We start from the raw sequence: 13,965 nt of genomic DNA, 5'->3' as shown, positions 1-13,965 counted from the left end.
AGGCCACATCCCCAACTGCTGCAAAGCCCCGCTGTCTACTCGTGATTTTATTATTATTATTATTAAACAATGTTTAAAGATTCTTTGAGCCTAACCCACTGTTTTTCACTTTTATAATTTAAAAACTTCAATCATGGTGTTGCCAAAAAGAGTAGGAAGCGTAGAGAAAAAAAATACATTTTCAAACAATGGTGTACCGCAAGCAACACATTACTTTTGCTCATTAATATTCATGACGTTAGCAATTGTTGCTAGGCGGGTCAACCTCCCGTTTGTCCCTAATAGTAAATGAATGGAAATAGTGTACGAACGAGATGTTTACTGAGCTAAACCTACTAATTCTGTGTCTGTCTGGTGCCAAATTCACTGGTAAAGATGTGGAAGAACATACAAATGTTCAGTTAAAGAGATTGTTTGAGTGTCGAGGGCTGAAAAAGACGGGAAAAAGAGCCGACCTGATCCAGAGTTAACTCTTTTATCGACACCTTTTTCTTGTGTGCATTGCCTTACGCCACTGACAATGACATTCTCCTGTTTCAACAATCAATCCTTCATCACCATATGCCCTGTCTTTCATATATATCATATCCTCTGGTTGTCTTACATCTCTGACCATTCTTGGGGGCAATTAACATTGCTATTTTTGTGTAGCGATCGCAAATGCTACTCAGTGACAGCCAACGAACACTTTTATTGTTTTCATTAATAACAAATCTTAATTCTATAATTTATTTACACTTCCCCTTTACTAAAGTTGTATTTTTACAACAGATAAGGTAACAGTGGCAGTCAGATACTATTTTTTTTTTCAGGTCATTCATTGTCAGACAGAAGCAGCACGGCAAAACGCCACGCTAAAAAAATAAATAAAATTATCAAAATGGCTTACCTCTTCGTCCTCAGTAGCACCATGGCCCCCAGGAAAATCTTTACTGCACATGAAATATGAATGGCTTCACCTTGCTGGCTTTAAACTGGTCTTTTGGACGTCCGCGCAAGTTGATCCATTCTACACATTTTTGGGGGGATTTCGGGAAACGTATGAAGAAAACATCCTTCATATGTCATAATGTCTAGAGTCGTTTCTACAAGTTCCATAGCAGCAGTGTACGATCAACATGTTCTTTTTTGAAAGATTACTGGAGAAAACAAACAGAATTAACATGGATTATATGCGAGGGCGTGTTTATAATGTCCCACTTCCGCATTACGATGGCAACGTCACTGTCTAAAAATAGCATTCGTGCGGTGCGCTATTACTCAAATTACGTTAATAGCATTGCTGTTTTTGATTGGTTTCAGGGGCTTCCAGAAACAACCAAACTTGAGGGAAAACAGGTTTAAACTTCAAAACTATGCAAAAATTAGATTAATAGAATTGCTGTTTTTGATAGGTTTCAGGGGCTTTCAGAAACAACCAAACTTGAGGTCAAACAGATTTAACCTTCAAAACTTTGCACTATGTAGAAAAAACATTCCCAGGACAAAAATATTATAATCCCTATACAGTTTTAAGTAAAACTGAGCTGTCAATGAATTTTCTGATACTCTGACTCAGATCCCTATATGTATGTCTATTTGAAATAAAAAATTGTAATAGTGTATATATATATATATATATATATATATATATATATATATATATATATATATATATATATATATTAGGGCTGTCAAACGATTAAAATTTTTAATCGAGTTAATTACAGCTTAAAAATTAATTAATCGTAATTAATCGCAATTAATCGCAATTCAAACCATCTATAAAATATGCCATATTTTTCTGTAAATTATTGTTGGAATGGAAAGATAAGACAAGATGGATATATACATTCAACATACGGTACATAAGGACTGTATTTGTTTATTATAACAATAAATCAACAAGATGGCATTAACATTATTAACATTCTGTTAAAGCAGGGTGGGCAATTAATTCCACAAAGGGCCGCAGTGGGTGCGGGTTTTTGTTGCAACCCATTAAGAGGACACCTTTTCACCAATCTGCTGTTTTACAAGTGCAATCAGTCGATTGCAGTCAGGTGCTTCTCATTTCTGCTGAAACCGCATTGGTTAAACTATCTGTGCTGGGTCAGTTGGAACAAAGACCAGGACCCACTGCGGCCCTCGAGGACAGGTTTGCCCACCCCTGTGTTAAAGTGATCCATGGATAGAAAGACTTGTAGTTCTTAAAAGATGAATATTAGTACAAGTTATAGAAATGTTATATTAAAACGCCTCTTAATGTTTTCGTTTTAATAAAATTTGTAAAATTTTCAATCAAAAAATAAGCTAGTAGCCCTATTCTGTCCTCAATGTGTGTGAGTACACAAATTGACAGCGAACATAAGTTCCAAAAAGAAATCAGACGGTGTGGCAAAGTTGCATGGGCTTTACTGAAGTCATCTCTTTTTGACAGGAGCACGTTTCTTGTATTTTTGTAAAACTGAAAATAACAAGGCAATGTGTCAATAACTTGCATAAATCACAAAATAACACAAAATGTACACACACGTGTCCATTTGAGCAGTAGCACTAGCCAATTAGCTCACAAGCATCTAACAATGTAACTGCATTTCACCATATATGTGAACAAATTCAAATACACATCATCAATAACTATCTAATGCTCATGAATATAAACAAAGGAGGAATATAACTCACAAGCGATGCATGTATTAGACACAAACAGTGTGATGGGGCTATGAGAACTGCCACTGAATACTGGATGCGGACGTTAGCTGGTCTGAATAGCACTGTCTATTCGTGTGAGTTCGCGTCGACATATAATCACGTCAGAAAAGCGCGCCGAAACCCAAATAATCAGCTGCACTGAATCGCCAACGGAGGGCGACATTACGCCACATAACAAATGCAAGTCACACCCAAGCGCCAGCAGAGGGCGGAAAAACTCCATAAAACACAATTAACAAGTTGGCCTTTCACTGTACTGACATTTAAATCTGTCTGAGCGGGCCTAGTGCGTTATTTGCGTCAAATATTTTAACGTGATTAATTTAAAAAATTAATTAACGCCCGTTAACGCGATAATTTTGACAGCCCTAATATATATATATATATATATATATATATATATATATATATATATATATATATATGTATATATACATATATATATATATATACGGCGGAAAACACTCAGTTGACTTGAAGTTCCGGTCTGAGACCCCCAATTTGGCCAAATTTTAAAGTTGTCCTATATGCATGTGTGATACATCATTGGAAAGCTTAACATCTCAATTTTCTGGGGAAAGAAAAATTTTGAACGGGAGGGCATTTTGAAAAAAAACATTTTTTTAAAACAGCAAAACCCTAACTGGAGGTGAGAGCACGCGAGAGCAGAATTAAAGACTCCACAATTTTAGCGAGATGTTATTACGTACTTACCTCTTTTCAATCCAAAAACTCCATGTAGCATGTATCACCGGGTGTTGAGACACAGCTGTGAATGGCTACAGCCGGATTTTTGGGCGATTTCATGGGTGAAACATAGTGATATAACAATGGTCGCGATGCAGAAATCGCAGACATCAAGGAGTGGTTGAGATTTTCTTTTTTATTTATTTACCCTTTTAAACGTTTTTTTGTTGTTGTTTTTTTCCAACTTTCTTTGTTTGGATCAATTATTTATCTTCTAACATATTGGGGGAAATGCGACAGTAACAAAAAAAATATATAATTAAGCGATTGTTATGAGGTAGATATCTGTGACTTTTTTACAGACAGCATTTTTGTCATTGTTGTGACTTAATTTGTTTAAAAGTTTGAAATCTGCAAGTGAATAATTTTTTAAAGTTTTTTTTTTTTAAACGAAATATGGGACATCGATTATTGAAGCTAAAAATGACAGACATTTTGAATAATAAATATAATTACTTACCTTCTTTTTATGGCTGGGTTGAAACAAAGGCGGTTGCGCGACGTCTGTAAACGGGGGTTTCCAAGGTAAAAGGGACAAATTCGAAATAGATCGGGGGCTTATTGGGCCATGAATCTGCTATGGCACCATATAAACATTTTGTTCTATCAAACACAACAGTTTTTTTGGCTTAAAATACAGCAGTTTATCTTATAGAGCAGGGGTCGGGAACCTTTTGGCCGAGAGAGCCATGAACACCACATATTTTTAAAAGTAATTCTGTGAGAGCCATACAATATGTTTAAAACTAAAAATACAAGAAATATGTGCATTTTATGTAATTTCAACACTTTGAAAGTTTGAAGTCTCTGAATTCTTTTTAAATAATAATTAAATAATATTACAATAGTTATTTTAATATTTTGTTGTGTCCACAGAACGATTCAACCTATGTTTAAAATGTTTAATCTTATTTCGTTGTGTTTGTGCAAAATACACAAGTTTGAGTCTAAAAAGACTGTTGTACTTATGGTTTTAAACCAGTAGGGGGCAGTGTTGGCTTCTTGGCGTGCATAGGCAATAACTGTCCGCATGTGAGAGCGAATAAGAAAAGAGCCGTCTGTGCAGCAATGCGAGATGGACGTTGTTAAAAGTATTTTTTTTTTTCTTGTTTCAGGTGAGAAAAAGAGTATAATTTGACTGTGTATGTTAGCGGATTGCTTTATTTTAGGATGGTTGTGATATGTATTGTGTATTAATATAGTTCAGAAATATGTTGATCTTTAAGTATGTTTATGTACGACTGCAGATGTGTTTGTAATGGCGCGCGGACGACGAGTGAATGCTACTAGTGTCTAAAATGCAGAAGTTCAATGACACACAAAAAAAATGTGTTTATTATTATAATTATATAAGAATTAGCATTTTAGAGCGAATAAGAAATGAGCCGTCTGTGTGCAGCAATGCGAGACGGACGTTGTTGTTTTTATCTTGTTTTAGCTGTACAAGAAAAATGGAAATAAAACAAAATTAAATGTCTAACAACAGACTGAAGCATTTCATCTCTGTCTGCACCACGCTGCGGATGCATAGCTATTATTTAAACCAACTGCCAGATGCATCATCAGACTTTTGCGTTCTCCACTGCCACACCTGTCCCGAATGTCGCCTGATCACTGGCTTGCCAAAGGAAAAAATGTGAGCGCCCCTTACTGGTTTCTAACTTTAACGCTTCCCCTGTGGCCCTTACGCCCGCCCGATTTCCCCGAGGTTCTAGCGCCCTCTCATTACATAACGAAACTTTTTTTTTTTTTTTAAATTGAAGATTTGTCTGCGAGCCAGATGCAGCCGTCAAAAGAGCCATATCTGGCTCGCGAGCCATAGGTTCCTGACCCCTGTTATAGAGGGTTGCATGAGCAGAAACTGCTTTTTCAGTCTTGCCTGTGTTTTCCGCCATATATAAATATAAATATATGTATATACTCAGGGGTGAAGTGGTTAGAATTTCTTGCCGGAACTCCCTGTCAAGAAGGTCGCCACGGAGCCAGAATTTTATTTATTTATTAAACCTCCTCAAACCACTGAAATGCAGATAAAACTGCTTTTGGCACAATTATTCTTATACCACATACAAACAAAAAATCATTTTCATTCAAAATACCGTAATATTTTTTCAATGATTTGCAAAATAAGCCAACAAAAACAGAAGTAACCACAACCTCTGTCTAACCCCCCCCCCCCCCACACACACATTTCCAAAATGCAAATCCTCAATTTTAACTAGTTAAGAACATTGAATGTATTGAAATTGAAGTTAATGCAAATGTTTACTTTTCTTTTCTTTTAATAAAGATATAACTAACATGCAGTACAGGCCAAAAGACACACCTCATTCAACGCATCACAAATTAAGGTCCCTACCCCACTGGTAAAGCAATAAATTCCACTAACCAACCCAGAAAAGGCATACCTGTGAAGTCAAATACCATTCTAGGTGACTCCTTCTTGAAGCTCATCAAGAGAATAGCAAGAGTGTACAATAACTAATCGGAGCAAAAGGAGGCTACTTCGAAGATAAAAGAATATTATACATGTTTTTAGTTATTTCACCTGTTTTTACTAAGTACATAGTTCCACACATGTTCATTTATACTTCTTTTACGTTCAGTGAGAATTTACAATGAAACTTGATGAGTCTAAATAAATTATGGACAGCAGATCAAATAAACAAGCCTCTTCAACTCTTTCCTTTCTCGTAAAGAGCTGATCAATTTTCTGTTGCATTGCTCTTTTATATTGCACCAATTCACCAAGTGTTTTTTTTTATTTTATTTTTTAAAAATTTTTTTAATACATATTGTTCTGTCCTCACTAAACGTGAATTTGTTTAGGTTGACAGACAGCAAAATGAGGCAATAGTGGATTTTTTTTTAATTTGAAGCTTTTACTTCTTCATTTTTGACGAATCAAAGCTGCAACACATACATGCACTCATGTTCAAAAGGACACACATATTAACAGTAAACATTTTACACAAAACAATTGGTGATCATACGTTCCTCCAGTACGGTCAATATGTACATTTTGTAAATAAGTTCAGTCCAGTCTGCATAATAAAGTCCACTAGCTTAGATGCTATGAATGCTAACGTATTCACACTTCTCTCATAGCAAATCGCTAAACATAACCAAGCAAACAGTATGTCTCCAAACTTAACTACAAATGCCAACACCAACATACATCAACTGAAACAACTTCCAGCTTCAAGTGGGCCGAACCAGAGTAAGTAGCTGTCCCTTAGCCATGTCAGAAACATCTGCTTCTCAGTCATAAAAGCCAAGAGTTCAGGCACACCCAACTCCGCCACCAGAGGGCATCATTTGACAAAATACAATACTTTAAACAAACCATCACACATAGGATTTTGACAGTTGCCGTCATATTTTCGGGATCAAAGTACCGTCGGAACGGTGTTCCGGGTCGAAAACTCATGCCGGCACGGAGATCCGGCTCGTTCCGGTCCACTTTCACCCCTATATATACTATTTTTGTATCTGTAGAAAACACTTTTACTTTTTACTTGTGCATTTTAAATAAAGCAAGTACTTTTGTACTTTTTTCTTGAGTCAACTTTTTTCTTAAATATTTGTACTTGTACTTACGTATTTTTGCATCTATATCTATACTTTTACGAATGTCAAAAAATGTGAGTACTTCATCTACCACTGCTTATTTTTTACTGTCATTGAAGATGATAGACGGGATTGGACGTCTAGCGCCGTTAAGGGGAGTTACCGAGTCAGTGCTTGCTAATGCTTAGGGTTAATAGTTTAGAGCAGTGCTTCTCAATTATTTTCTGTTACGCCCCCCCAAGGAAGACGTAAATGTTTCGCGTAAACTCTGCCGCCACTGTAAATAGTATCATTTGTCCATTACTATTATAAGTACACCTCTGCCTCACACTGTATCCTTTTTTTTCTATTAGAGAAAATAACAGAGATCAACTTATAAAGTATAACTTTATTAACATTGTTTTGTTTGTAGCAGAAAAGACTTAACACGCATCAATTTGCCTGAATTAAAAGTCACATCCAAACTGTAAAAATACACTCAAGGTACATTTTTGACCATTTGATACTGAAAAATAAAATCAGTAAATACTAACAAATTCAAATTGATTAGAAACATTAACTCATGAGGACAATATGCCAAAAAATTTGACCGAAAAAACAAAACTGAATAGAAGAAGGGAAAAAAGTGTCTTTGGACAGAAGGACAGTTTTTATTTTCGCTGCTCCTAGTATCACCTCCAGTTTGCAATGATGTAGGGTATATTGCACTGCTAACAGTGCTCACTGGTTTACTGATATAACACTGACAAAGCGGGACGATTATTGGCAATATTCGGCACGTTTTCGCTGAAAAACAACCAAGCAGCTTATCAATGAGATTGGGGTCTAATGTCTTTAAGTGGCGTTTTAATTGATTTGGCTTCCGGCTGTCCGCTATAATCATTTTTAGACACAGTAAACAGTGGTCTTTCCTCGTCTACCACTGTGTTAAATGTCAAAGCCAAAAGCCAAACGGCCCGAAAAAAAGCGCAATCTCGGCGGCCGAGGGAGAACCGTAGGTGAGGGCGGTCGTCGTGACGATCCCAAGCCGAAAATGGCACTTTTCGGGCGGACACGTGAGAACCAGAGAAGACAGTGGGTCGCTGCGTGAGACGTTTTTCGAAAACGGTGCACAGTTCTCCAGCTCTTCATTTATGAGTCTCTTCCGTGCGCTCTTGCTTACTTCAAAAATACTGCGCGCACTTTGAAAATGAGAGCGCCACTGCCACCCACTGAGTGGATGTGCAAGTACACTTTATTCTAGTACGGCAAAAAAAATAAAAATAAATAATAATAATAATAATAAAGCATGTTCCCCGAGGTCACACGCGCCACCCCTGGCATCGCTCTGCGCCCCCCTGGGCGCTAGTGTTGTATCGGTCGCGAACGATTCGTTCTTTTTGAACGAATTGTTTTGGTGAACGAGACCGAACTAATCATCATCTGCACTGATTCGTTCTATGAAGGTGGTGCTTGTTCGCTGCGTGGGAGGGCGTTGAGCAAGCGGCAGCGTCTTCTGACATCGCACACGACCAATCAGACGCCAGCCTCATCGTGCGCAGGGGAGGGAGCGGAAACAGAATCAGGGCGTTTGTCACTCACGTCCACGTGTGGCCAATAAGCAGCCAGCGTGCAGGCAGGGGGGGCAAGACTGAGTTTTGTCACTTCCCGTTCAGTGACTCGGTCCTCCGGTTCCTGACCTAGCTTGCTGCTAACTTGTTTTTCCAGTAATGACTATGCGGTGAACGAATCAGAAAATGAAAGGAAATGACTTTGTCACATATTTGTTAACGTGGAGCCTATCAAATGCTGCTCAAACAGACAAAAACACCACACAAATCTAGCGAGCATTGTTTAGAGTAGTACTTTTCTCAACAAACTCGTGACTGCCTATGACGACATACTATCAAATTTACAGTAATTTAAAACACGGGTAGCTACGAGGCAAGCAAAAACTGAGCTGCGGTCGCGTGACGGCAGTGAAGCGGGCAGAGAACTGTCACTATATGGAGGCTTCATGGCAGCGATATTTACCTCATATGTGCACAGAAAAAAATATTTAGTATGATCACCATAATACTGATTTGCAATGAAACTGTATATACATGTCAATTTTTTCCCGAGTGTTTTATTTTTTTTTTTCGTGTCAGCGTGTCGGGTGTTGGTTGGTTTGACAAAATGTCAATCCGTCCATCATGTGCTACTCAAGCGCCCAAAACAACGCACGCAGACACGGGAGATGTCGCAATATGTCTACATTTTTCTTAACAGACTAATGAGAGTAGAAAGGCGACATCGTAAAGAGCTAACAATTATTTCTCGTCAGCATTTGACGATCTGAGATGCGGGGACGACAGGGGAGCTGACCGGATTATTTTATTTATTAATACCAGTGCAAAAAAACAATATGATCACCATAATACTGATTTGCAATGAAACTGTATATACATGTAATTTTTTTCCGAGTGTTTTTTTTTTTTTTTCGCGTCAGGTGTTGGTTGGTTTGACAAATTATGTCAATCCGTCCATCATGTGCTACTCAAGCGCCCAAAACAAAGCACGCGGACACGGGAGATGTCGCAATATGTCTACATTTTTCTTAACAGACTAATGAGAGTAGAAAGGCGACATCGTAAAGAGCTAACAATTATTTCTCGTCAGCATTTGACGATCTGAGATGCGGGGACGACAGGGGAGCTGACCGGATTATTTTATTTATTAATACCAGTGCAAAAAAACAATATGATCACCATAATACTGATTTGCAATGAAACTTTATATACATGTAATTTTTATCCGAGTGTTTTTTTTTTTTTTTTTTCGCGTCAGGTGTTGGTTGGTTTGACAAATTATGTCAATCCGTCCATCATGTGCTACTCAAGCGCCCAAAACAACGCACGCAGACACGGGAGATGTCGCAATATGTCTACATTTTTCTTAACAGACTAATGAGAGTAGAAAGGCGACATCGTAAAGAACTAACAATTATTTCTCGTCAGCATTTGACGATCTGAGATGCGGGGACGACAGGGGAGCTGACCAGTTTATTTTATTTATTAATACCAGTGCAAAAATTCAACACGATCATCTTAATACTAAAAAAACAAACGTACAACAGAGCGAGATGTAAATATGATGTGTTGGTCGTTCCATATTCAGAAATTAAACTTTCGATGTATTTTTATTTTCGTGACAGCAAACATGCTGTATATGTGATTGTATGTGTGATCAAGAACCTGCTAAAAGAAAGTCCGTGCGCCCCCGCCCCCTACTCCCCTCACAAAAGGAAAATGTTTAACCGTGTCCTAAATCGAAATGCAAGCACGAGCCATGACTTTGAGCCCATAGAACTAGAACAGACGACGCGGAAGTTCTCCCTCGCTTTTGCAGCAGCAGGAGGGAGACGAGGCTGTCTGTGAAAGCAGAATGATACCGCCTGTCACTCATTTCTGAAACTACGACGAGTGGTCAATGTGGAAGAGAGGGAGGGACCAAGCAATGTCACTTCCCGTTCAGTTACACTGCGAAGCGGTCTTTGGTGATTCGTTCGTCAACGTCACTTCCCGTTCAGTAACCGAACGATTCGTTTGGGCGGGGAGGGAGATGGGGGGGGCGAACGATTCGTTGAACGATTTGTTTGAACGAATCTTTTTACTGAACGAACCGGAATGGATTCGTTTACTCAAGTGAACGACAAATCTCGTCACTACTGGGCGCGCCCCACTATTTGAGAAGTACTGGTTTAGAGTCTTGGGCGTGGCTTCAGTGACAGTTTTAAAGTAGATGCTTTCTAATTGGTGGACTGTTGTTTACGCCATTCGATTTGATCAAAAGTCGGTTACTATTGGTCGAGAAGGCGGTCACTCCTCACTTATCATTGGTTGTCTGAACACATGGGTGAATTTGAAAAATATAACTGCGAGGTAGTTTGTGTACTGTGTTGAAAGCTTGAAACATTTGGTTTATAGCTCGAGTCGTAGTCGATTGTAAGGCGTAACTTTTGGCTTATTTTGCGAACCAACAAACTGGTTAGAATGTAGTTTGCGTTACGATTAGTCAAACTTAAGATGTCTGGAGTTTTATCGACAGCTTCCGGACAACGGGGCTTTATGGAATTCAGTCCAACCAGGAATGGCGACAAAACTGACAAGGAAAACGTTGCTGTTTTGAGCCTTGTTCTGTTTTCCAAGGCACCATTTGTATCTTTTGGGACAGTGAAAACAGGCACCTCGAAGTCTACCATTCTACGCATTGAAAATCCCACCAGCGAGACGGAGGCAGTGGTGACTGTTGTCAGAATCCCATCAAGCAAAGGCTTTTCTGTGGACACCAACACATTCACAATCCAGGTATGCTTCTCCTTGTAGATTTTTATTTATCAATATTGTTTTAAAAATAAAACTATTCACCATGATTCTTAAAATTGACAATCGCCGGGGAATTTGTTCTTGTTCTTTTTTAAGTGTGTGGTTTAACGAAATAGGAAAATGGTGGATCAGTATTTCTTTTTATGCTGGACCGTTTTCCTGTGCAACAGGGCAGTGTGAAATACTCCATCTGTGGTTGTGCGTATGTTATGTTTAGCGCTATGCAAGTATAACACCATTTACCATTGGAGGTTCATACATTAAAAAAATAAGTAGATAAATGCATTTCAACATTTAGTAACTTATGAAAGCAATATTCTATTGGGATTTGGTTGCCCATTTGATACAGCTCCTTGTAGAATAGTACTAAAGCATATACAGTGCCTTGCAAAAGTATTCGGCCCCCTTGAATCTTGCAACCTTTCACCACATTTCAGGCTTCAAACATAAAGATATGAAATTTAATTTTTTTGTCAAGAATCAACAACAAGTGGGACACAGTCGTGAAGTGGAACAACATTTATTGGATAATTTAAACTTTTTTAACAAATAAAAAACTGAAAATTGGGGCGTGCAATATTATTCGGCCCCCTTGCGTTAATACTTTATAGCGCCACCTTTTGCTCCAATTACAGCTGCAAGTCGCTTGGGGTATGTTTCTATCAGTTTTGCACATCGAGAGACTGACATCCTTGCCCATTCTTCCTTGCAAAACAGCTCGAGCTCAGTGAGGTTGGATGGAGAGTGTTTGTGAAAGCAGTCTTCAGCTCTTTCCACAGATTCTCGATTGGATTCAGGTCTGGACTTTGACTTGGCCATTCTAACACCTGGATACGTTTATTTTTGAACCATTCCATTGTAGATTTGGCTTTATGTTTTGGATCATTGTCCTGTTGGAAGATAAATCTCCGTCCCAGTCTCAGGTCTTTTGCAGATACTAACAGGTTTTCTTCCAGAATGTTCCTGTATTTGGCTGCATCCATCTTCCCGTCAATTTTAACCATCTTCCCTGTCCCTGCTGAAGAAAAGCAGGCCCAAACCATGATGCTGCCACCACCGTGTTTGACAGTGGGGATGGTGTGTTCAGGGTGATGAGCTGTGTTGCTTTTACGCCAAACATATCGTTTTGCATTGTGGCCAAAAAGTTCAATTTTGGTTTCATCTGACCAGAGCACCTTCTTCCACATGTTTGGTGTGTCTCCCAGGTGGCTTGTGGCAAACTTTAAACGAGACTTTTTATGGATATCTTTGAGAAATGGCTTTCTTCTTGCCACTCTTCCATAAAGGCCAGATTTGTGCAATGTACGACTGATTGCTGTCCTATGGACAGACTCTCCCACCTCAGCTGTAGATCTCTGCAGTTCATCCAGAGTGATCATGGGCCTCTTGGCTGCATCTCTGATCAGTTTTCTCCTTGTTTGAGAAGAAAGTTTGGAAGGACGGCCGGGTCTTGGTAGATTTGCAGTGGTCTGATGCTCCTTCCATTTCAATATGATGGCTTGCACAGTGCTCCTTGAGATGTTTAAAGCTTGGGAAATCTTTTTGTATCCAAATCCGGCTTTAAACTTCTCCACAACAGTATCTCGGACCTGCCTGGTGTGTTCCTTGGTTTTCATAATGCTCTCTGCACTTTAAACAGAACCCTGAGACTATCACAGAGCAGGTGCATTTATACAGAGACTTGATTACACACAAGTGGATTCTATTTATCATCATCGGTCATTTAGGACAACATTGGATCATTCAGAGATCCTCACTGAACTTCTGGAGTGAGTTTGCTGCACTGAAAGTAAAGGGGCCGAATAATATTGCACGCCCCACTTTTCAGTTTTTTATTTGTTAAAAAAGTTTAAATTATCCAATAAATGTTGTTCCACTTCACGATTGTGTCCCACTTGTTGTTGATTCTTGACAAAAAAATTAAATTTCATATCTTTATGTTTGAAGCCTGAAATGTGGCGAAAGGTTGCAAGGTTCAAGGGGGCCGAATACTTTTGCAAGGCACTGTATCTACCACATTGCCCACCGAGGGCAAAACATGTATTTTTTTGTGTCTGATTTCACTTTGACTGAATTCCTTATGTTGCACATTGTAATTTACGCTGTGTTTGTTAAGTTATTTGTGTAGTTTGCAAGGTCATACAGAGCTTGCTAAGCATCCATGTGGCGTTTCTTCTTCTTCTTTTTTTTATTTATTTTATTTTATTTTATTTTATTTTTTTATTTATTTTTTTTAAACCGTCATCATGAAGGACCAGGAGTGGGGGGAAAAAAGTAAATGCACAGTTAAATAAATGGATTTTTTAAAATTAAGTCTCTAGGTCCAACTTACAAGAACACAATACAAGGAAAATGTTAAAAAATTATAGACGGCACTGGGTCTTCTAGCGACCCACTTTTAAAAAGGCACCTACTAGTATACCAGTGCTTCTAGAACAGTAACACGCAGCGCGTAGAACTGTGCAAAATCTTAGTCAGGCCCAAGGCGACCACATTTTTAGACCATACAAACGAAATTAAACATCAACATACTTACAACGGACTGGAGAGTATTCATCCGAGTAGTTCCAACATTTCTGAGGCGCTGATTTTCAGAGATTCCTAGTAT

General features: G+C 38.6%; 1 protein-coding gene across 1 annotated transcript in view; it reads left to right on the top strand.

The window, feature by feature from the left end:
* Window positions 1–10,876: 10,876 nt before the first annotated feature.
* The window catches only part of aspm (assembly factor for spindle microtubules), a 52,407-nt gene continuing 49,318 nt past the window's right edge, over window positions 10,877–13,965 (top strand). The window contains exon 1 of the mRNA XM_057841789.1: window positions 10,877–11,339. Coding sequence (XP_057697772.1) covers window positions 11,058–11,339 — 282 coding nt within the window. The 5' untranslated portion in view covers window positions 10,877–11,057. The remainder of the gene's footprint in view (window positions 11,340–13,965) is intronic.

Source organism: Corythoichthys intestinalis, chromosome 7 (assembly GCF_030265065.1).
Source record: "Corythoichthys intestinalis isolate RoL2023-P3 chromosome 7, ASM3026506v1, whole genome shotgun sequence".
Lineage (NCBI taxonomy): Eukaryota > Metazoa > Chordata > Actinopteri > Syngnathiformes > Syngnathidae > Corythoichthys > Corythoichthys intestinalis.
This window is presented reverse-complemented; position numbering and strand designations above follow the sequence as displayed.